This window comes from Semicossyphus pulcher, unplaced genomic scaffold (assembly GCF_022749685.1).
Source record: "Semicossyphus pulcher isolate SPU_LCO1_2020_fin unplaced genomic scaffold, fSemPul1.0.p SCAF_11, whole genome shotgun sequence".
NCBI lineage: Eukaryota > Metazoa > Chordata > Actinopteri > Labriformes > Labridae > Semicossyphus > Semicossyphus pulcher.
This window is the reverse complement of record NW_027211615.1, coordinates 12232501-12253945: the sequence shown is the minus strand read 5'-3', so window position 1 is coordinate 12253945 and position 21445 is coordinate 12232501. Positions and strand designations below refer to the sequence as shown.

At 43.4% G+C, this 21445-nt stretch overlaps 1 protein-coding gene across 3 annotated transcripts in view; it reads right to left on the bottom strand.

Annotated features, from left to right (window-relative positions):
- Window positions 1-21445, bottom strand: part of sash1a (SAM and SH3 domain containing 1a) — a 176127-nt gene that overhangs the window by 37938 nt on the left and 116744 nt on the right. For 2 of the 3 annotated variants that reach the window (XM_069683770.1, XM_069683778.1), the window contains exon 2: window positions 6516-6644. In XM_069683770.1, the coding sequence (XP_069539871.1) occupies window positions 6516-6644 (129 nt within the window). Of the gene's footprint in view, window positions 1-6515; window positions 6645-15510; window positions 16111-21445 lie in introns of those variants that run through there. The other variant, XM_069683787.1, reaches the window with a different exon arrangement.

The window sequence follows — 21445 nt, the reverse complement described above, 5'->3', positions numbered from 1 at the left end:
TGTTTGTCCATCCCGGGGAATATGGTGACTCCCATAAGTCAGAGAGCAGGTGCCTCTTTAAGGACATAAAAACTTCATGTACCAGACTCAAGAGGAACACGCTCTGTTGTCTCACATCGCCAGGGAGAACATTCTGGGATAAACCTGATGTCTTTTTCTGACTGAGGCTTAAGTGAGACAAAGAAACAACACATGTATCCCTTACACAAGCCCAGCTTTGGCAGCCTGCGCTGTTTAAACAACTTCAAGGTGCAGAATAATTTGGGCGCACTCAGAAAAACCCACATAAAGGAGGAACAAGGTGTGTGCGCCCATGTTCACAAGGTAGCGGATTGGTTTTGCTTTCAGATCCTCTTTGATGGCTTCCCATCAGAGTTATGCCATTCTCATTAATGGAAAGCTAAAAATACCATGCTAACTAGCTAGCTGTAAAATGATTTTAAACACACACCAGCACTGTCAGCCCACTGCCTGGCATCACACCACACATGGACACCACAGACGTAAACCTAGGCAGATACCCAAACCAAGGAGCACCTAAACACACACACGATTTCGCTTCCACCTCCACAGACAGAGCCCCTAAGAGAGCACAGACACAAAGCAGCTCTCTGTTCTTCCGACTCCTCCTCAGCTTCCCTCGACTCCCACCCTGTCTGTGCGTGCCATCTCTGACATGGAAGGAGGGGGCGAGAGGGCCGAAAAGATGTGGAGAAGATGAGCGAAAAAACAAACAAAAACCTACATCCCGTTTGCCTCTCGCTGCAGATCTGGGACATGAATTTGTCACAGCGCAGGATGTGGAGGGACATAGAAAAGCTTATCCACAGTAACCTTGTGTTTCTATCAGACTTTCTATCAGAGCAAAAGTGAGCGCCCGGAAGTTACCACCAGAACTGACACAGTTTTTGAAAGAGAATATCCAATTGATGCATTTTTGAGCAGGATGTCTGTATGCGTGTACGAGACTTAGATCTCCCAACACACTCCCAGAGGGGGTATGCTATCCTTTACATGAACTTATCAGCATCAGCCTGAAATACTGGCCTACTTACCCCGAACTGACACATGTGCGTGTGAATGTGCATGCGTTGTCCCTCCAGATGTCAACAGGGTTGTTTGTGCACAACTCAGTTTGTGTGTTTGTACGTGCAAGCGTGAGGCAATTGCAATGCTCTGATTGCTTAAGCGTGACTGAATTGAGTTAAAATTAAAGAGAGAGAGAAGCAGTAAGGGAGCAATCGAGGGAGAGCTCCGGCTAATGAGGATCACGATGTCTGCAAACAGGGGGAACTAGCATCTGAAAAGACTCAAGCCAACGACACACACACAAACACATACACACACAAAGGCATCAAAAGCTCCCGTAAAGCGACTGTAATGCCAAGCACCACATTGCTTTCCATCATTAATTGCTGGATTCTGCTTTGCTACAGCAGGCTTGAATTTGTTAATGAAAAGGAAATACAGATGAGTGTACAACAGCAGCAGTTTAGTCCAAACACGACTGCAGAGCCAACCAAAGGTATGCATTCTTGCCAACCAAAGTAGGCGGATATGCGGCAAAACTATTGAGACCAGGTGGCTTCGTGGAGGTACGCCAACTAGCGTGGTTGGGTAAATCTGGGCGGGCGAGGTTGCTAGGTACTGCTGGCACATGTTGAGGGACAGGCACCAACTGGGAAGCCTGGTACATGTCCAAAAAGACGTTACCTGTGGGACTGGTATGGCACGAGGTAATCCTGCAGAACCGGCTTATTGGGAAGATCTCTACACATACTCTCATGCCTGAACTGAAGCATTTAAAATCTCAGACACAAAAGCAGGAAGCACGTTTTCACAGTAGGTAATGCAATGCCACCTCTGAGCTGCTTCAAATTCCTTTAAGAGACACAGAAACACCATCAGCACACCCAGTTACACCTCCGTACACATCTTTCCAGAACTTGAGTGTGTGTCTTTGTGTGTACTTGTAGGCCCGGCCTGCGTTCTTCCAAAGTGTGGAGCATTCCTAAGCCTTGTGGATCATCATTGTTTTGGTATTTTCCAGACAAATACCAGAGTTATTAGAAATTCCAATGACAGAGTCCCAATCCCAATGCTGACTAATAAATCATACAAAAAGATCACAAATATCACATCACCCGCTTTCCACAAGGGTTGTGCCAATAATGATGCTGTGCCAACATCATTTGAAAGTGATCTTATGGCAACAAAGGCTGCTGCTTGAGCATGTGGAGTCTCAAATCAAAAGCCAGAAGGTGGAAAGGACAAATAAGCAGCAGAATTCCCAAAAGTTTGTCTTTCTTCTTCACTGTAGTTTTAACCCAGCTGAACTGACCCACTTTGAAGAACGTACTTCATGCAGGCCTTAGCGCATTAACCACACTGTTCCTCACCTCATGGCAAAACAAAACACACGTCTGTACTTGAGTTTGACCTCCAGCTGTCATGCTACTCAGCTAGGAAACCATTACAGAGCATTCCCGAGGCTACATCTCAGCTGAGGTGTTTTTGTGTCAAATTTTTCCAATTATGGAGTCAACAGTTCAAGCAACAACTTGGTTTTGACCAAAGCATCAAAGAATTCAAACTTAAAGGCCTCCTAGAGAATCCATGACTTCATTTACTCATGGATGTTACCACAGATACTGTTGCAATATCTCATTATGGTTTACAGCATGTAGAAATGTGTTAGGAGGTTTGCTCCACAACCACAAATTCCAAAATGATCCATCATGGTTGTATTTGATGTACTGCTTCATCCGTTTCATCACTGTGGTCGGAGAGACATGCTAATATCTAGTTGGATGTTTTCCTCCAACGGCTATACACGATTATCCGCCTGAACAAGCCAGTTACAGCACGCCTAGGGGATGCTTCTTGTAGCTTTCATGTTCATGTTTTGGCACGTTTTCACCTTCAGAAGCAACTACAGAATAAAGTGAGAGGTCTGATAAATAGCTTTGGCTTTCATTGGTTTATCTTTTGATCAAATTATAGAGCTTTCAGAACGGAGGCACCAATCCTGATTCATAGGAACCCATTTTTGGTAGACTGAAGAATCGAAGGCAGCCGAAAGGAAATTGTTCTTTAAGGCTAAAAAGAAAATGCGTATACCTCCTTAGCCATCTATAATAGACAAATAGGGTATGTTGGAAAAGAAACAAACAAACTACTAATGAGATACAATCAATCTTTAATTGAATGGAAATCAAATGATACGCAAGTAAACCATGACATCGTCTGCATATATACAAAGACACCATGTTGTTTCCAATGTGCCAAGCCATGCTTTTAATCTGTTAAATAGGTGGAAGAGAGAAAAATGATTATACATCTGACCTCTCATTGACCTATCACTTGAAAAAACCTATTTTGTTTAAGTTGCCAACTCTTCGTTCTCTTTAAATACTTCCTGGCTCTTCAAACAATAAGCCTTAAGCATCACCAAATCAGCTTGTCAGTAAGAGCCATCCAAACTCTCAGCGTCTATAGGAGCACTGGGAAATTGTGTGCCGTAGCGCTAATCCATAGGTCACATTCCCAAAGGGGGATGTTTGTTTAACCCGCTTTGTCCCAGATACTCACAAAACTAACATGAAGATGCAGACGAACCACCCGGCAGAGACCAGGCAGGAAGTGGGTACTTCGATAGCCATCTCTGAGAGAGCCTCTATCATCAGCTCCTAATAGGGAGAGCTCCACATTTTACCACAACAGAGTGGTATCACTATGTTAACCGAGAGGCCCCTCAAGAGCTGGCAGACATGTTGTGAAAGTTAAAACAAACACGAATGTTGAGCGCCACACATTTCTGTGAAAATGTTAGTGTTGCAAAAACATTTCCCAAGCTCAAGCCAAAAAAACCCCAGACAAAAACTTTAACTTGAGCGAGACATGGAGAACAGAAAGTTGTGTAAGAGAGCTTCTTCTTTTTCTTTGATAACACCATGCTGAACACAGTTAAACTGTAGCCACGGGGGATTTCTTGGGGGAACTTAGGGAGCAAATCAAATTCCGAAACTCATTTAAAGTAGGCTTTGAAATCACTACACGTTAACCTTCTCCTCTCTTACGGAACCATACTTGCCCTTGACTCCATCTTGACTTCAGCCTCTTCTTGTGGTCTCACTGTGAAGACCAAGAGGGTCAAAGCTAAGACAACCTTTGCCCAGTAAGTCTCATGCCTCCTGACTAAAGCTGATTTGGAGCGCTATAGATACCCTGTTGGTCTCAAAGAGTTAAAATGGGAGTGATGAGATAATTTGAGTAACAAAAATAGAAAAGATCTGACCTATAAATTTGGTGTGGCTACAAAAACAAAGACAATGACTGGAGAGGGAGTGGGTCCTGTGGAGACATGATTGCGTCACCTGCCATCCTGTACCCTTTAGAATTGACAGATCTCTTTCAGAAGGCCTAGTCCCTCAGGAGCACAACTTGCTAAATGTCTCCCCATTAACGTGGCTCTTGGACATTGTGACCTTCTCAAACCATCTGCTATTGGTCCTCAGGGAGGCGGCTGCTTGACGTTGGCTTGCAGCCACTGAATCCTGGACGGACTTAACAAGGTACAATAGTATGCAAGGCTCTTTTCACTGGGTGTCAATTCCACTGGGCTTATTTTCAGTTCTTCGTGGTCTCTTGTGCTGTGTATTCTAATTTCTTTTGTTCTTGTTTTAAAGATACAGCACTATGTCTGTGAGCGTTCTCAGTCATCCAGGTCATGGTAATTCAAAGCTTAATCCAAAAGGCAACTGGACTTGGTTGAAGTTCATGAACTACAGCATGACAGCCTTAGAGTCTAGTCTATGGTATTCGGTCCAGTGGAAAAATGACGCTGGAAAGAAAGCTGGCATTGATGCTTCCAAGAAATACTGCACTGCAACAATATTAAAAATTAGAAGGAGGAATTTTGCCGTATCCTTCTCTTACCCGCGGTAGCTCGGTATGGAAACGCCTGCTCTAGACTTCAATATTCCCCAAACCTTATTTTAGAAAAGGGCTGTACTTAAATGCAAGGCCAAGTTCAATCCATATAGCGTGGGTTGTCTATGCACTTTGAAGAACTCTCAGTAAGGTGTTGTCTGACCCATTCTCCTCCCTTCATGTTTTTTCTCTTCTCTTCTCCTATATTTTGGTGCCAAACTTTGCAGAGTGGAGGGGCAGCTGCAGGCTCTCACATTCTCCACTCCTCCTCTTCATTCCCCTCATCCACCTCCCTTCGTCTTCCTCTGTTCACATCCTTATCCTCCTCCTGTGCTGGGCTTCAGGCTCGGGGCCCAGTCAGCTCTTTTTTTTTTTTACATAGGGAGCTGCAAAATCTGCCCCAACTGCTTCCTCTTCCTCTGTTTTATCTCCTCAGGATGAAACCATCCTAAATTATGAAAATGTCTCGAGGTACTCCGCATTACTGTGAAACTCTGATGATGGAAAACTTTAGACGACGGCCACACAGAGTAAACACACTTAACCTCTGATCAGACAGAAATGCATCTACGCATCCACAGCTATGATTTTCTTTATGGTTTCCAACCCCTCTCCTGAAAGCTGTGAGAACAGGATGTCTGCCTGTGGTCATTAAAGGGAAGAGCACGATAAATCAGTGATCCATCTAAGCCATACCTGTCAACCCAACCAAAACCACATGGCTGCCTTCAAGCAGAAGAGGCCTCCTATTAAACTGGGAAACCAGTAATGACAGACACAAATATATGAGCAGAGAAAATTTGGACAGGGGCTAAAATAAGAATAGCTGATGTAACATGATATCAATGTGAGCGGGAGAACTTACTATTGTGCCTGGCTATTATGTCTATGACACCTCATTACTTAATCTTATTTCATTTGAGCATTTTAAAGCAGACCAATGCTGTAAAGCTGCTGAAATGTTCAATAAAGAGGCTGTTTGTCGTATAATTTATGTAAGATATCAAGCCAAAGAGGCATGTTCTATGGGTTCCAACCAATAAAATCCACCATGAATAAGTCATAGGGCAATTATGAAGTAACTCAATACTTACTCTTGTATACGAGGACCTACTTGGTAGTTTCCTGCACACAGCTAGGCCCTCTGTAGCAGCACCAGCAGCATTCCTTCATACGTTTGTGTGCAGCCTGGCAACCGAAGGGGTGCCCCACTACCCTACATCCTTATGAAAAGGACCCCTCCAAGGACCCCGAGAACACCACCACATTCACATCAAGAAAAGGCACGCTGCCTTTTGGGGAAAAGTCTTAAACTTTAGCACACATTCATGCTTGTTTTGTCACCGTTGTTCCTCGCCAGTTCTTGGCTAAGATTGTGGAAATTACACCCTGTAAAGCTATGAGTCTGTTTTAAAAGGGGGATTTTTTAGTGTCTTATTAAAGGATTTGTTAAAAAAAAAACATATTACTTGTCAAAAGCAATTCCAGGGCAGACTGAGTAGAGAGCGACAAATGTTGTGGTTGACAGCTGTTTTCGTCGACCCATGTTGCTATGCGAGTTGTTTGTGTGAGCGTGAGTTTACCATGTCGAGCTCTTGGGAGACTCGTCTTTTGCGTAGCTCCTCCATGCGGTCGCTGACGTCGCTGAAGCAGGTGTTGTAGTACTCAGAGTACTCCTGGGCAAGGTCATCTATGTTTCCCAGAGAACCATCCTGGAATGAAGAAGAGAAGGATTGGTTAAGCCAAAGAATGACAACATCCTGAGGAGAGAATCTTATAGTATAGTATGCTACTTTAACAACATCCCACCACTGCTTTAGGCAACAACAAAGCTTCTCCAGTTACTGTAAGCAGAACTTTATAAATCTGCTGTCAGACACGCTTGCAGTAAGAGGGGTTTAAAGGGTAGCTTCATGGCTCATGGGTGGCAAAGGGACACAGATTGTTTCACAGGTTTAATGAACACCACTAAATATTCTGCTTAACAGAAGACAAAATTAAAGATGCTACAACTACTGTAAGTCATAAAACCCATTCACCATTCTACTCACACGCTCCAAACAGCAACAGAAAAAGCTAAAAATATCCCTGTATTAGGTCTGAGTATTTTGGCTGTTTACTGATTCTTATCGAGTCCCATTCTCTGAGGATCTTTGGCCAGCCATGGTTTGATCCTGAGGTTGCGTCTTTGTCGAGGCTCATATCAAGGATGCCCTTTACCTCCTCAGACAATTCGCCAAACTCCAAAGCAAACACTCTCTTCCGGTAAGCTACAGTTTAGATCAGCAGAGTTCCTGTCTTTGTGTGAAAGGCCAGTGTTTAAGATTGAGGGAGGAAGCTGTGGTCTAAACAGTAAAGAGCTTACCGAGCAGAATACACTTTGGATGGGATGTTAAAGACTGGCTTCCAAGTTTATGCATGAAACATTGATAGAGTAGAAGTTTAAACTGTTAACAGAAGGAGTATTATGAAGCTACTAAGAATTTCAGATCTGGAAAATAAACTGGTTTTCCTATGCCAATGTCAGAATCGGATCAGCCTCTGGTACTTCCGAAAATGTTAGAGTTAGACAGTCAGTAAACTAATCCTTTACGCCATTTTTTTAGCCCCCAATAATCAACTGGTTTCAGGTAAATTGTCATAGGACAAGAACAAGAATGGATAGTGGCAAAACTAGCAAAATGTCAGCAATCCTTGATTTCCACCAATGACGGCTATATTTTCTTTTCTCAATGGTAACACAGGGAATGGTAAATGGACTGTCCAGCACTTTATAGTCTTCAGACCACTCAAAGCGCTTGTACACTACATATCACATCCACCCATTCACACAAAGATGGCAATGACCGAAGTGCCAATCTCCAATCAGGATCTGTACGCATTCATACTAGATGGCGATGCCTTCGGGAGCAACTTGGGGTTCAGTGTCTTGCCCAAGGACACTTCGACGTGACAGTAGGAGTCAGGGATCGAACCACCAACCTTCCAATTGAGAGACGACCGACTCTACCACTGAGCCAGAAAGGGGGAAAATGGTATCAGATCACCTCGAGTCTGGATTGCAGTCATTGGGTTATTCAGCTAACTACTCCCAAGAAACAATTCTGAAAGTCAAAGCGTTTTAGCATTTTTGCAGGATATTAAGAAATCTCTTTTGAACGATGTTGGAGAAAAGACTCATCTTATGTCTTAGTTAAAATGTAGGCTACTGTGGCAGTGATGGCCAACTGCTGAATATTCATCAGTGTTGATCTAATCTGTGCCAGGCAGACAGCTAGCATTGAGTCACTGTGCAGGGTCCGAACAGTCTCTCTCAGTCTCTGTCTTTCTCAACCAGACTCCCTATCTAGGTGCCAGGCCACAAATGAAAGGATCCCTGTGAGTGTGGGTGCCACACAAACACACGTATACATAGACACATGGGCACAGGGCCCCCAGTGACCGCACATTAGTATGCACACACATGCATGGAGGAGGATTCAAGAACATCGGACCAAAACAAACTGAGACAGGCCAGTCATATCCAACTCATCTCTGTGGATTCAGTTATGAAATAAAGGTTACTGATTGTGCATTGAGCATCACGTGTTCTATCTAAAAAGGTCCAGTTGTCCCAGCTGTGATCCATGCTCCCACCCTCATTAGCTGAGGAATCGTGTTCTGGCCAGACATATGGTTGAGATAACTGAGATTCCTGCTGGGAGACACGTGATTTTCCCTTCATTCCTCACACTCGCAGAAAGCACGCTCTCATTACGGAACTCTAAGATGTTTTTATCCCCGTAGACATCCCCCAGCTATGCTCATCTCCCGGCCACATCCAGAAGATAAGAATAAACCAAGAGCCCTGAGATTGCACCAAGTCTTAATTGACATTTAGCTCCTTCACTTGGTGTTGACGGTGATTGATTAATCAAGCTTTGCCATTTTTCTGCCCAAACTCCTGCAGGAATAGTGATTGTAAATCTAGTTAAATCTGCTTTGCTGTTCTCAGACATTTGTGTGCGTCTGCGACTGAATGCATCCAAATGTGTGCAAACATTCGTGTGTGTGCGTAGATTACTGGGATTCCTGCAATTCTCCAGTGGCATGAGCTCATGAGGGTCCGACGCAGCTGACCCTCGCACCCCACCTCCACCGCCACCTTGTAAATCGATGCTGCATATGCTCAGTTATGAATATCCACCATGAGACAGCACATGAACACAAGTGTACAGAGTGCAAATAGCTTTGAGAGAATCGCGGTGGGTGAGGAAACAACCTATTTTCTCAGGATGTTACAACGACTGTTTGAGTCAACAATTTAGCCCACTATTTACAGGGAGAATCTATCAACGTGGGAGTGTAGGTGGAAGGATCTGACAGTGGTCCACACACACAGTTTGGAAAGCAGGGTGGGAGTGCAGGCGGGACAAGGGATGATTTGTGGGATACTGACTGGGGCAGCTGTTGGGTAAGAGGGGGATAAAACATCTGGAGTCTGGGAAGAATAAAATCTGCATCTATGAGAGAATTTTTACGCACAAGCGTTAAATCCCATACAGCTCATCTAACCTGGAAAGCATATGAGTCTCTGTCTTAGCACGTTAAGCTAACAAATAACCCTTAAAGTCATGATCTAAAAATATCCTTTGAAACTATGTGAGCAATGAATTAACAAGAACAATACCTGTAATGGTATGTGTCAGACTAATACAGCTTGAGCTGATGTAACCGCTTCTCCACCCTGGATGTGAGAGAGGCCAACTCCCAGCTTTGACTCAAACAATAGCAACTATACTCATACCAAAAAAAGCAACACCCTAGCATGAATGTGTGAGTGACTTTGAGTGCATTTACAGTAAGGATTCTGCATGTGTCGTTTACTGTTCAAGCCCAAAATACTCCTCTGAGGGTCACTGAACAAAACTGTGTTGCCTGTCACTTCTGTTCCAAGACTTTCACAACTCAATACAGAGGAAAAAGTCGGAGAGATATTGCGGGATACCACTGAGATAGACAGTGGTGAAAAGTCTGTATAAAAGTAGTAATCACTGAGTTCATGGCCGCCATGTTGTTCCACCATAAAAACACAAATCACTGGTGTTGCACCACAGTGGATAAATATTTCAGCAATCTGTGATGATTGCTACCGAGTGATTACAAAGTGACTTACACCATTTGCTTTGGTGCCAGAGTTCCAATGTGAGAATATAGTTCATCTCGTGTCATGATGGAAAAAAACTATTCTTAGCTTTAGTATTGGAATATGAGTGTATATGCTCATAAATGCAGCCCACATAAGGACGCGTACTAGCTTTGGATTACTGTTTTAATCAGCAATGGCATCCATGGCATTCCTACCAGAGACGTCTGTTCCTTGGTGAGTCAATAACGCAGCATCGGTTTAATAAAGAGTTCCTCCTTTGGGTTAGCTGCTGGGTCTTTGTTGTACGATTCTCACAAATGGACATCATTTTTATCAGTGTGTATTGCAATGGCATGACACACCACTCTACTAATTAAATGGTTCAATCAACAACCAATCCTCAGCCTAGCTGGAACTTGAACAAGAAAGCTTGAAATGTTAGCTAAAATGTTCCCAAACCTGTTCTTGAACCATTTTTATCATTTTTGGCCATCACCCTCTACACAAACTGGGGTGTGCTATTGCAGTAACACAACACATCATGCAATTATGACATATTAAACCATAGAAAAATGATATATCTTGGACGAGCTGTATAGTCTCAATAGTGTTGTTGACTTGACCAGTTCAGTACACTGTAATGTCCCCAGCCATGCTTCACATAATAAATAGCCCGAGTAAGGTAACAAGCTGCTCTTTCTGTTATTTAGGTCAAACATTGCCAAGAATGTGCCGACCACAGCAGAAGTGACAGTTTCTTTAAGACAGAATATTTGCATGGCACACCACTAAAGCAACCCCTTGCAAAGTTATTAAAAAATTCCACAGCCAGCATGCAGGGCACTGATAACTTGGGTCTCCTTACATGCTTAGAAATCCCTGCCAAGGCTCGAAGCTAATCTCTCAATCATTTCACACTAAATTCATGTTTTCCACATCTTGTTAGATGTCGCAAAGTCTGTCAAAGAACATGCTTGTTTACATTCCAAAAGGCTAAAAGCCATTAGTCCTGGGTCTAACATGTTTGTTCTGGTCTATCCTTTATGCTCACATTCCTCACAGTGCCATCAGTTATGTAGGGGTCGAATGGTAGCGTACATGGTATTAACTATTGTTGCAGGGCTGGCCTTGTGACAACCCATTCTCTGGGGGAAAGAACAATGACCACAGTTTACAATAGAGCCATGCATCTGATGTAATGTTAGAACGTCAGTAGTAGGATCGCTTTCACTTGCTGTGCAACCTCAGGACAGGTACGGCAAGTTCAAATTGCCAGCAAATGTCTTGTTTTGTGTTGCATTGTACTAATGTTTCGTCAAGAAGTAAACCGATAGAAATGTCCGCATTTAACCTGAGTCATGGATACACCATTTAAAACCCAACCTGCTAGAGATCACCCTACAAACAATCCCAACCCCTATCATCATAAAAGCAAGGATACGTAATCAATCCTTTACTCCACCCAGCCCTCCCTCCATCCAGTTCCCCCAGCTCCTCCAGTAGCAAAGATGAGACCATTCCCGTTTTGTTCCTGGACTTGTACGGAAGTGTCACTGTACTGCCAACCAGTTGTAGAACAGAAATGATCAGACTTCATCTTTTCCTTCTTCATACTGATTGGAATACCTAGACTTGAGTATCAGCCGATACCAAGTATACCTCCCATACTAGTAGGGGAAAAACTTTGGTATTGGATCAGGGCATTGACCGGCAAACTTGCCAATACCAGGTACCGTATTTTAGGCAGTATCGGAGGCCGATACTGATGCAATATTGCACCATTCAACAACAGTTGAAAACTGAAGTGGAGAATTCCAAAAAACAGGCTATAACATGGCTATGTGAGTCAATGGATAAAGACTTTTGAGGAAGGTGAGGCCATGGGGCAGGGCCCACCGCTTTTAAAGGGCTTCCTGAGGATATCCGTGGCAGGAGCAGAACAGTGCTATGCCATCCAAGCAGAGGAAACCAGCCAGATCTCTGTGTGACCTCAATAATGAGACGAGTCAGGGAGGGGAAGCAAAGGGGGAGAGGGAGCTGTGTTAGACTGGTAGCTATAGCCAGGATATGAGAGACTGTCTTAGAACAATATTGGCAAAGACATGACGTGGCCTGTCTTACCACGGTTTGGCAGAAAAGGGCTGAAGCATGTGCTGCCACTCCGTATGAATTACTATGTGGGAGGAAGCACAAAAGAATCAGCTCATTGTAACATACGTTTCCCAGACACAATCAATAATCATGTCTCAAGAACAGAATCCAATCTTTAGGTTCAGAGGTGGAGCGCTGTCTGGTACATAATCAGTGATTTCCAAATGGACAAACTCCCACCCACGCTGCATGAAACACTACAAAACTCAGAAGGATTCCCTGCAGGCAAGTCAAATATTTCCACAAGACCTCGTCTCAAGATGACCTCTCAAGCAAGAACGGGATGAGAGGTTTCTTTCAGAGAAGCAGAGAGGGAATCATGGATGACCGTCAGCTGTCCAGGTTAGTAATCAAATTATCTCGACTGGGAAGAAGCGAAATTAGAAGCGTGCCTGGGTTAATGTATGTCCAACTATCTGCGTTGCATCCCTCCTCTACAGCAGTTACTGAAGATGAAAGTAAACCCCATGGACTCTTAGAACATTTGCCAAAGGAGGTGCAATGAGGAGGAACTGGAATGAATATTACAGAGATCTTAAGGGTTTTACACTTCAAGAAACATTACACATTATGCAGAGATGGAATTCTCTCTTTTTAGTGAGGCAGTTTTACCGTGGCTCATTTAACATTCAATAAAGAGAGTTCAGTTCTGAGGAAAAACCCTCATGTCTTCCAGAAGTGGGGTGGGGACTCGGAGCAAATCCCCATCCAGACATCTGTAAATCCAACCACTTAGAACAGCTATAGCTCCTGCGCCATACCGTCCTACACTGCCTTGGACTCTTAATTAGCTCAGGGGTTATTTACTTGGCTTCAACCACAAATAAATGACTGGCTCTCTTTGGTATTCTTATTAAACACATTCCACAACACGGCTGCTGTGTATGGCGAACCTTAAAGACAGGGGCCCCTTTGAATCAACTCCAGGCCCAAGTGGCCCTTTGATTTACAATCAAAACATGATGATGAATTGTTTTGAAGGTGCAACTGTAGATGTGGACGAACTCTTTGACGCTTGCGGTTTGAATGCTTATCTGCACTGTTTCTTTAAGTGTTAAGAGCAGTTCTTGAATTTGGCCTGGATGTAGCAACATATAGTACAGTGAAAGGCAGGGTATAGCCTAGTAAGTATGTTGACCAGATCTCTATCAGCGTAGATGTCTATCTGTACAAGTATGTAGGCCAGTTCTCACATGTGGCCGGCCAAGACCAAACACATTTGTAACAGTGAATTAGGTTAGGTCAACAGGCTCGGGGCAAACCCAATTTTTAAAGGGCATTCCCATACAGGCTACCAAGCAAACAAAAGCTATTGAAAGTCATAGGGCAATGGTTATTTATAGCAGATACATTTGTTTTGAGAGGTTTGTTGATATGGTGTTCATTGTGCTCAGGGTATTCAGCTCATAGGTTGCATAAAAATGGGAGTCAGACGAATTGTTAGGAAAAGTTCATTATAAAAAGGGCAATTGGAGTGAGTTCCAGTTTTGTGAATTCTTGTCGCAGCACTTTTTTAGCAGACCAATTGAAAAATCTATCTATGATACCCCTTTGAAGAAGTTAAAACAAGTGCTTGTATGTTTACCAGAAGCAGAGGTATCTACTAAAATTGGAAACCAATAAATTAACATAAATTCATCCTTCAAACGGCCCTCAACTCATAGTCAAAGTCCACGTCCTGTCATGGAACAGCAACCAACAAAAATTACACATTATCACAGCTGTCAAGCTGTTAGTTCAAGTTAGTTCCTGTTTTACAAACTGGCCTGCTGAACTTTTGACAAACACTGTCTGTCAACGGCCAAGAAGACGGACTCAGTTCCATACTTTCACACTTCTTATCTTTCTAGCAAAGTTCTACAGAAAAATAAGATTGTCACCAAAAATAAGCATGCAAGTGATACAGTCCAGGGAATTGAGATTCAAGTGTTTTTGAAACAATATGAGATTGCGCCAATTCTTCTAGTGGGATGGCTAATGATTTTGCAACATCTTTGAGAGTGCTGCAGGATGTTTATTGGCGTGATAGTTAGATGCTTTGTATTGATGTTACAATTAGTTCAAGAGCTCTTACAATGCTGATGTTGGCAAACACAGAATGCATCTAACTGGACCAATGAAAACTTGTTGCTGTTGCGTGAGTGTCTGTGTGAATGTGTGTGTTTCAGCCAAAGGGGAAATACGTCAAAGATGAGCATGGCCTCGCAGACATTTGCCTCCAGAGCAATAAATCTGGATAGATTGCCTGGCTGGGAGCCAGGTCTCCCACCCGGTGTCAGAGGGCAGGACAGCCCCCCCCCCCCCCCCCCCCCCCCCCCCCATTTACACACCATTCACATCTTCAGCGCCAGACCAAACCAAATTAACACCTCTCTCTTTACACACACTGGAAGTGACTGCAACACATTTGGTCAGCAGATCAATCAGATCCCCCATGGCCTGTAAAATGTAGACTGCTTTGGAAGCCAGACAAAAGAGCAGTGTTGCAGAAAAGTGCATTGTTTCAATATGCAACGTCTCCAAAGTCATGTAAAAGTAGGCTGCTGATAATGTGACTTTTGCAACTTTTGCAAGAAAACAGGGCACTTTGAAATGGTTATGATAAGCTGAAACATCAGCAATCAAAGTTATCAGATTGTATTGATATGCAGTTTACAAAAATATCTGAGTGTTCCCCCCCCATAAAAAGTATAAAGTATGATCTTTGGACTTCCTGTTGTACTTGTAGCATTTCAACTGATACAATAAATCTCCTTTGAGGAAGGCCTCATAAACAAAATCACGTTTAACTTGAAAGGTTGGAGCCTTTGGTTGTGCAGCAAAGCTTAACTGAGCTCCTCCGATAGAAACATAGCAACGTTTTGTAAATACACCAAACAGCAACAGAGAACATGGCAGCACACACACACACACACACACACACACACACACACACACACACACACACACAGACAAAGGGTTAAGCTTTCAATGTGTAACGTACCATATTCTCCCTCGATTCCTGTTTGCATTGAGCTCCGATTACCTCAACAGTATGACCTGAGCACTAGCAGCCCACAGCTAAAGCACCTGAACCCCTGACCACATGTGAAGTGCGGGTGAGATTGACACTTTAGGCCTATAAGGTCGCGCTTTGAGGAGTTGTTTTGATGCGTGATTTGCATGCACCGACTAGTTGGCTGCACAATCGCTCATTTGGCAAATCAGTGTCACCTTTGAAGACGAAGGTGAAAACTCGCAGTTTGATGTGAGACTATGATGTCAGTCAATGGTCGTGTCACCCCTCCCCCAAAACTCACCAGCATCCCCATGACGTCCGTCCACAGTTGGGAGAAACTGTCGGACGCAGCAGCGCTGTCTGCCTGGGGCTCATCAGAAGACGCACAGCTCCCCTGATCACCACCTTCCATGGTGTTGGAATATTGTGTGTTCAGTCAGACTAATCTGGTGCAATGCTTGAATCCAAGCCCACAGGCAGGGGCCTGATCACCAGAAATAAACGGGATCTCGGTGCCAAGGCTGCTCCTAGAGAAAGTTGCCCTTGACGCACCGGTGAAATGCTCCAACATTGCTTGGCACGATCCGAAGATTAGTGCGTAAATTGCGGCCAGACATGTTTACGACACTCCCACGACAACGTGTGCGTCGAGTTCAACTATTAAAACACAACGCAAAAGTAAAAACACTCAACAGGTCATGAGTTTGAAAACTTCCCAGCGCGGTGTTCCCTGCTCCACAGTCCGCTCTACACGGCTCCGTGCCCGGGCATAAACCAAACCCCACACCACGGGGGGAGAAGACGTCCAAGTGGGCGAAAAGTTTCCGAAAAGTTGCTAGAATCCCACGGTGAGTGTCAGAAAACTGTCTAAACTGGTAGAGCGAGCACACGTGAGCTTATTGCCATTAAAAAATCGAGTGAGAGAACGCCCGGAGCTCACAGCAAATCCTCCAAACACTGCGCCTCCCCCCTCTCTCCACCCGCCGTTTCTCTCTCTCTCTCTCCCTCACACACTCCTCCCAACAAAACATTACAGCAGAAACAAAACACTTGTCCCGTGCCAAATCAAAATGTCCAGGAATTAACTCACACCACTGAGAAATCCTTAATATTCAAGTAAAAAGTCCTGGAGAGTTTATTTATATTTGTTTGAGTAAAAGAATTTGAATTTATGAGACTTTTGTTTTAACCCTGAACGTGACTCTTATGGATCCTCGGTCAAATGGTAGCTACTGGCTTTGCAGCCACCAAATCCTACAAAATACTAATTTAACATCCCAACAACAATTGTCTTTTTTGGACGTTTAAAATGGTGTTACTTTATAGTTTTGTGTGCTCAAAATGTTGCTCTAACAAGAGTACAGTTTGTTTTTTAAACCGCCCTGAAAACTTTTTTTTATCTCATGCTGACACAGCTTTCCACCAATACGTCTCTCCGGCCACCATTGAATAGGGTCTGTGAACAAAGCACATTCTCCACACAATTGTATGGAAAACAAAAAAGCGCATGGGAAAAAATGTTTTCAAGGGGGTGATGCATACTGTGCCCTTTGCATGCCATAAATCTCGACGAAAGCTGGACAATAACACACAAAAAACATGAAACTTCAACTAACTGAATTTGAGTTACTTTGGCCTGAGGATAGTCACGCACACACCAAAAACAAAGGGCGGTATGCAAAGTATTATCTATGTTTCTCTGCTGCAGATCTCATTTGAATACAAGTAAGATTAAAAAAAAAGGAACACGTTATGTACAAGCATGAAATTGCACAGCTATCTTGTCTGATCAGCCGTTTGTTATGCTCCGCCAGCGGGCTACTCTATTGTAATGAATAAGTCCAGAGACTCTCTGCGTCTTCCCTGTTGTTGTCAGAAGCACATTTTCTCCGAGCAGCAACAGCTGCCGGCTCTCGTGACAGATGCCAGGAGGAGCCGAGATAGAGAGAGTGAGATTGAACGTTTTAAATCACAGCTCGTCACTCGGCTCACTCGCTTCCCTGCTGTTTCAGGTCAATCTAAAATGCTGCTTCACCTGCTGTTTGCAAGCTCAGCCTAGAGCAGCGCATGCACTGAGAACATGCATTAAAGGTAACATAAACGAAGACAGAGAACAGACTAGAAAAAAAGCACTTTCTTTCTGTAAACATGGAGCCTAAAAGAGTGTTCAGTTACACAATAATTTCCAAAAGTACAGTTTCACTTTTAGCGCAAGAGGCCCACTGGGGATTAGGCAGGTTGCAAAAGGCTATGCTAGTAAAAGGCTAGCATAGTCAACAGGTGATTTATATATGCACATTTTATTAAATTATTGTTATAAAGAATTCTATTCTTAAACAAGACCTACATTTCTAGCGTCTGTCGCTTTAGTAGAAGCTCTGTAGGACTGAAGCACAGCAGTGGTTTAAGCTAACTGCTCGTACCAGCATGCTAACACGCTCACAATGACGGGGCTAGCGTGCTGATGTTTAGCTGTTATACTGTTTACAATCTTAGTCAAGCATGTTAGCATGCTAACTTATGCCAGTAAGAGCTAAACACAATACAGCTGATGCTGGTGGGAATGTTTTTGGGGGTTTTTTTTGTCATAAAACAGAATTTTAATAAGAAAATAATAATAAGACAAGAAAAAATGTGAAGGGAGAAATACAACCTTTACTTCCACATCGATGTCTTTACCAATTTTAACAGCAATCCATCAGGCTGTTGTCAAAGTATTACAATTTTTAAAAAGCACAAATGTCAACATCATGGTGTCGCAAGAGGAAAATACTTTAGTTTGCCACGTTAGAGGGATTTATCATCTGGGAATCACGAATGTCTGTAACAATTTTCATGTTAATCCATCAATGTTCAGATAAGTATCGTAACGACAGAGTGACTGACCTTTCCATCCCCGCTGTTAGCATGGCTACAAATTGATTTTTTGAATGTGCAGTTTGGTTCCCATGCACCAGAATGTATCACCCTATATACTCGTCTTTGTTGGCACTGATCATTGCTTTATATACACTATCACGTTTCAAAGGTTGTGTAGGTGCAGAATGACTTTTACAGGCCTCGGATGAGCGGCAGCTGCTTACAGTCTAAACACACAGAACACACGCTTACACAAGAGCGGCTTTGCTGGCCGGCGAGTCGACAACCCGGGGGTCTGCACTGCTGACCTCCCATCAGTAACCTTAGTGTGACAGCAGTGGTAGGATTGCTAGTGTGCATGTGTGTGTCCACACTGCCATGACATCATTGTGTTGTCCATCTATCTCCCTCTGTTTCGAAAGAACAGTGAACACATGTTTTTTCTCCTTCCCCTCCCTCCAGCTAAAACGGGGTGTTGGAAGTCACCCCCACCTCTCTCGCACACATCCCACACACAAATACTCTTCCTGACAGAACCCCCCCTTACCCAAATACAAGACAGTGTGACCCCACCTGGACCTACTCAAACTGTTAGTGAGGTCAGACTGTTAATGAGGAGAGGAGGAAGCCTGTTGACTCAGTGCACACTCATCAAACACGGCTGTTGTGTGTGTGTAAGCCAGCTTTCCATTCACACTAGCCACTAATCAAGGTGTCACGTTGAGAGACAAGAGGAAACAAGAGCCACTTGCTGCTTATTTCACCACGAGCTAATTGTCCATTTATTACACGTTCTGCTTTGATCAGCTTTTTGGAAAAAGATGTGAACATTTGGTTTGTTGAAGGACAACATTTGGAGCGTATGAACATGCAGAAGATACGCCTGCAAACAATTCACAGGGCCCATAAATGTGTCCGGAAAGTAGGACGTGAGAGCTGAACTTATTACACGGTTCTGGAAATATATAGGGTTCTTCAATGGAAAGGATGATGTCATGAATATAAATTGCGAACATACGTTCCTTTGAAATCCTCAGGATTTGGACTCAATCCTGATGGATGTCAAGTGCGAGAGTTGTGTCGACACTTTTGCGGCCTTTCATCTACCTTCTTTCATCTCCTCTGCAATCTATTATTCTATTTATTATTAATAGTTTTATGGTCTTATCATTGCATCCCTTTTGTCTTTGTGCTGATCCTGCCGGGTTCCTGTGGGATGAGAGAAAAATTACAGTGTGTCATCAGGTTTCGACAGAGTAGGAAAACCGGAGGCACTGATATTAAATAGTAATCTTACATGCCGAATCCCGATATGAATCAGCTAAAAACAAGCCAAGGAATGGAAAGAAATAATTCCAAACAAGCTATGACAAGACAAAATCCCTCTCTCTTAATGGTTATTGCACGTGTTTCTTGCAGGTATCCCCACAGACATAAAGGCAATGCATCTACAAAGCATCAAATAATCTCCCGCTGAGTCCTTTCATTAACCACTCAAACACTCCCACGGGCTAAATAGTATGAAAAGCTCAGATAAACTTCCGCTGAGGTGATAGATTTTCCCATAAATGCGCTCGCCCTGGGTGACAGTGTATCGCAGTGTGTAATTTTCTACTGTAGATGACTCAGCAAGATTATCACAAAACCTGGGCGGCGTGTCTAAACACACTCAGAGGGGTGGTGATGCAAGGTGAGAGCGGAGAAAGGAGGGAGAGGAGGAGCAGATGGAGGATGAAGTTGTGGGTGGAGTTAGAGAGCAGTTTCTGAGGAAGAACTATACATTGATTTTCATGATTCTTGGACGCTGTTTTCCTTGAAATGAGCTCCACATAGGAAGTCAAAGTCCAAGAATATTTAGTTAGAACCATGAGTCGTTGGGACTAAAAGGTGGAGCACTCCTAAGAGGCATGAAGAGGAGGGACAAGACAGTGAAGAGGAACCCAGAGACAGAGAAGAACATGGAGATAGAGATAGAGAAAGAATGCAGATGGCGTTAAAGCAAAGCAGAGCTGGACCTCCCCTGATAGCGAAAGTGACCCTTCTCGGAGGTCAGTGACCCCAGGCCTTAAAAATAGCCCCTCGGGGGGAGTCAGGAACCGTGCTGCCAGGGGTGATTAACAGCATGGTGGGCAGACATCAAGGGCACCGCCGATGCACTTAAGGAATGCTAAACATGACCACACAGAATTGACGTATACATTAAAGCTGCTTTTCCACTAAAAGTATCAGAGACTTTTCAATGGACTAAAATGTTCCTCCTGCCCATTGTGGTCTAAAGATCTGTAAATATTCGGCAAATAAGTCTGCCTATGTGTGAAAAAGCTTTACATAAGTTACACCCACGCCTGTTTTTAATCAATAACTATTGTCCTAGGTGCTTAACGCTATTTTTGCTTCATAACACATGACCTGTAATTAAGCAAGAGACTGTTTCTTATTGTTAGTATAATGGTAAAAAAGCTTACAGCCCCTTCTTCCTCAGAGAGTTGTACATTTTTAAGCTTGTATGGTAACACATCAAGTAAGTCAAACCATTTGCTGCTTTGCTGGTGTTCTGATAAGTTCTTGACCAATCAGAAATGTTCATTGCTGCAAGCCCCGCCCACAAAGTCCAGGTTCTTTCAGAAAGTATTACCCCTAGAGCAGGCACTTTTTTGGGGGGGTAAAATAAAGTCCTCTGTATCTTATTTAGAAATTAGCTTAATTGGATTGAATGTCCTGAACTCTTATCTCATGGTTCCCAGTGTGCCTTATCTCAGTGAATAATTGGGATCTCCATTTTCACATCATGAATTCCACTTAGACGATAGGTCAAAGGCCTGTTAGTCCCATGGCATTTTCTTTGAACCAGTTTATATGAAAGCATTTGTTGTTCTTATTTATCCGTGTGTGCATATTTGTGTGTTTATGTGGATTCCAATGTGTAAGAAAATGTGTGTGTGTGCGATGAGTAGGCGGCCAGGCCAGCCCCACAGTGCTTCACACGCCACTGATTCCTGTGTGGGAGTTATCACACAAGGCCAATTAGCATGACAACTAATTACTGATTCCTTGGTCCCCTCCCCCAGCAAAGCAAGTCATTAAATTAAATCAACACGCTGGTCTTTCCTCTGAAAACAATGCTTTCAGGGAGCAACAATAATTACCTGGCATTTGCTGTTTATGTGGCTCATAGGTATTATTTTTCACAGGGTGGTCAACCATAACACCGGAGTCCTTTGAAAGCTTTAAATATCAACACAGGAATCACCTTTGGGCACAAGGGAAGAACTAAAAGAGGAAACCACTAAAAGATTGTGAGATAAACACACAAACTGAAATGCACGGGCAACAGGGAGACACAGAAAACAACAACAAATGGATATAGAAAAAGGTGG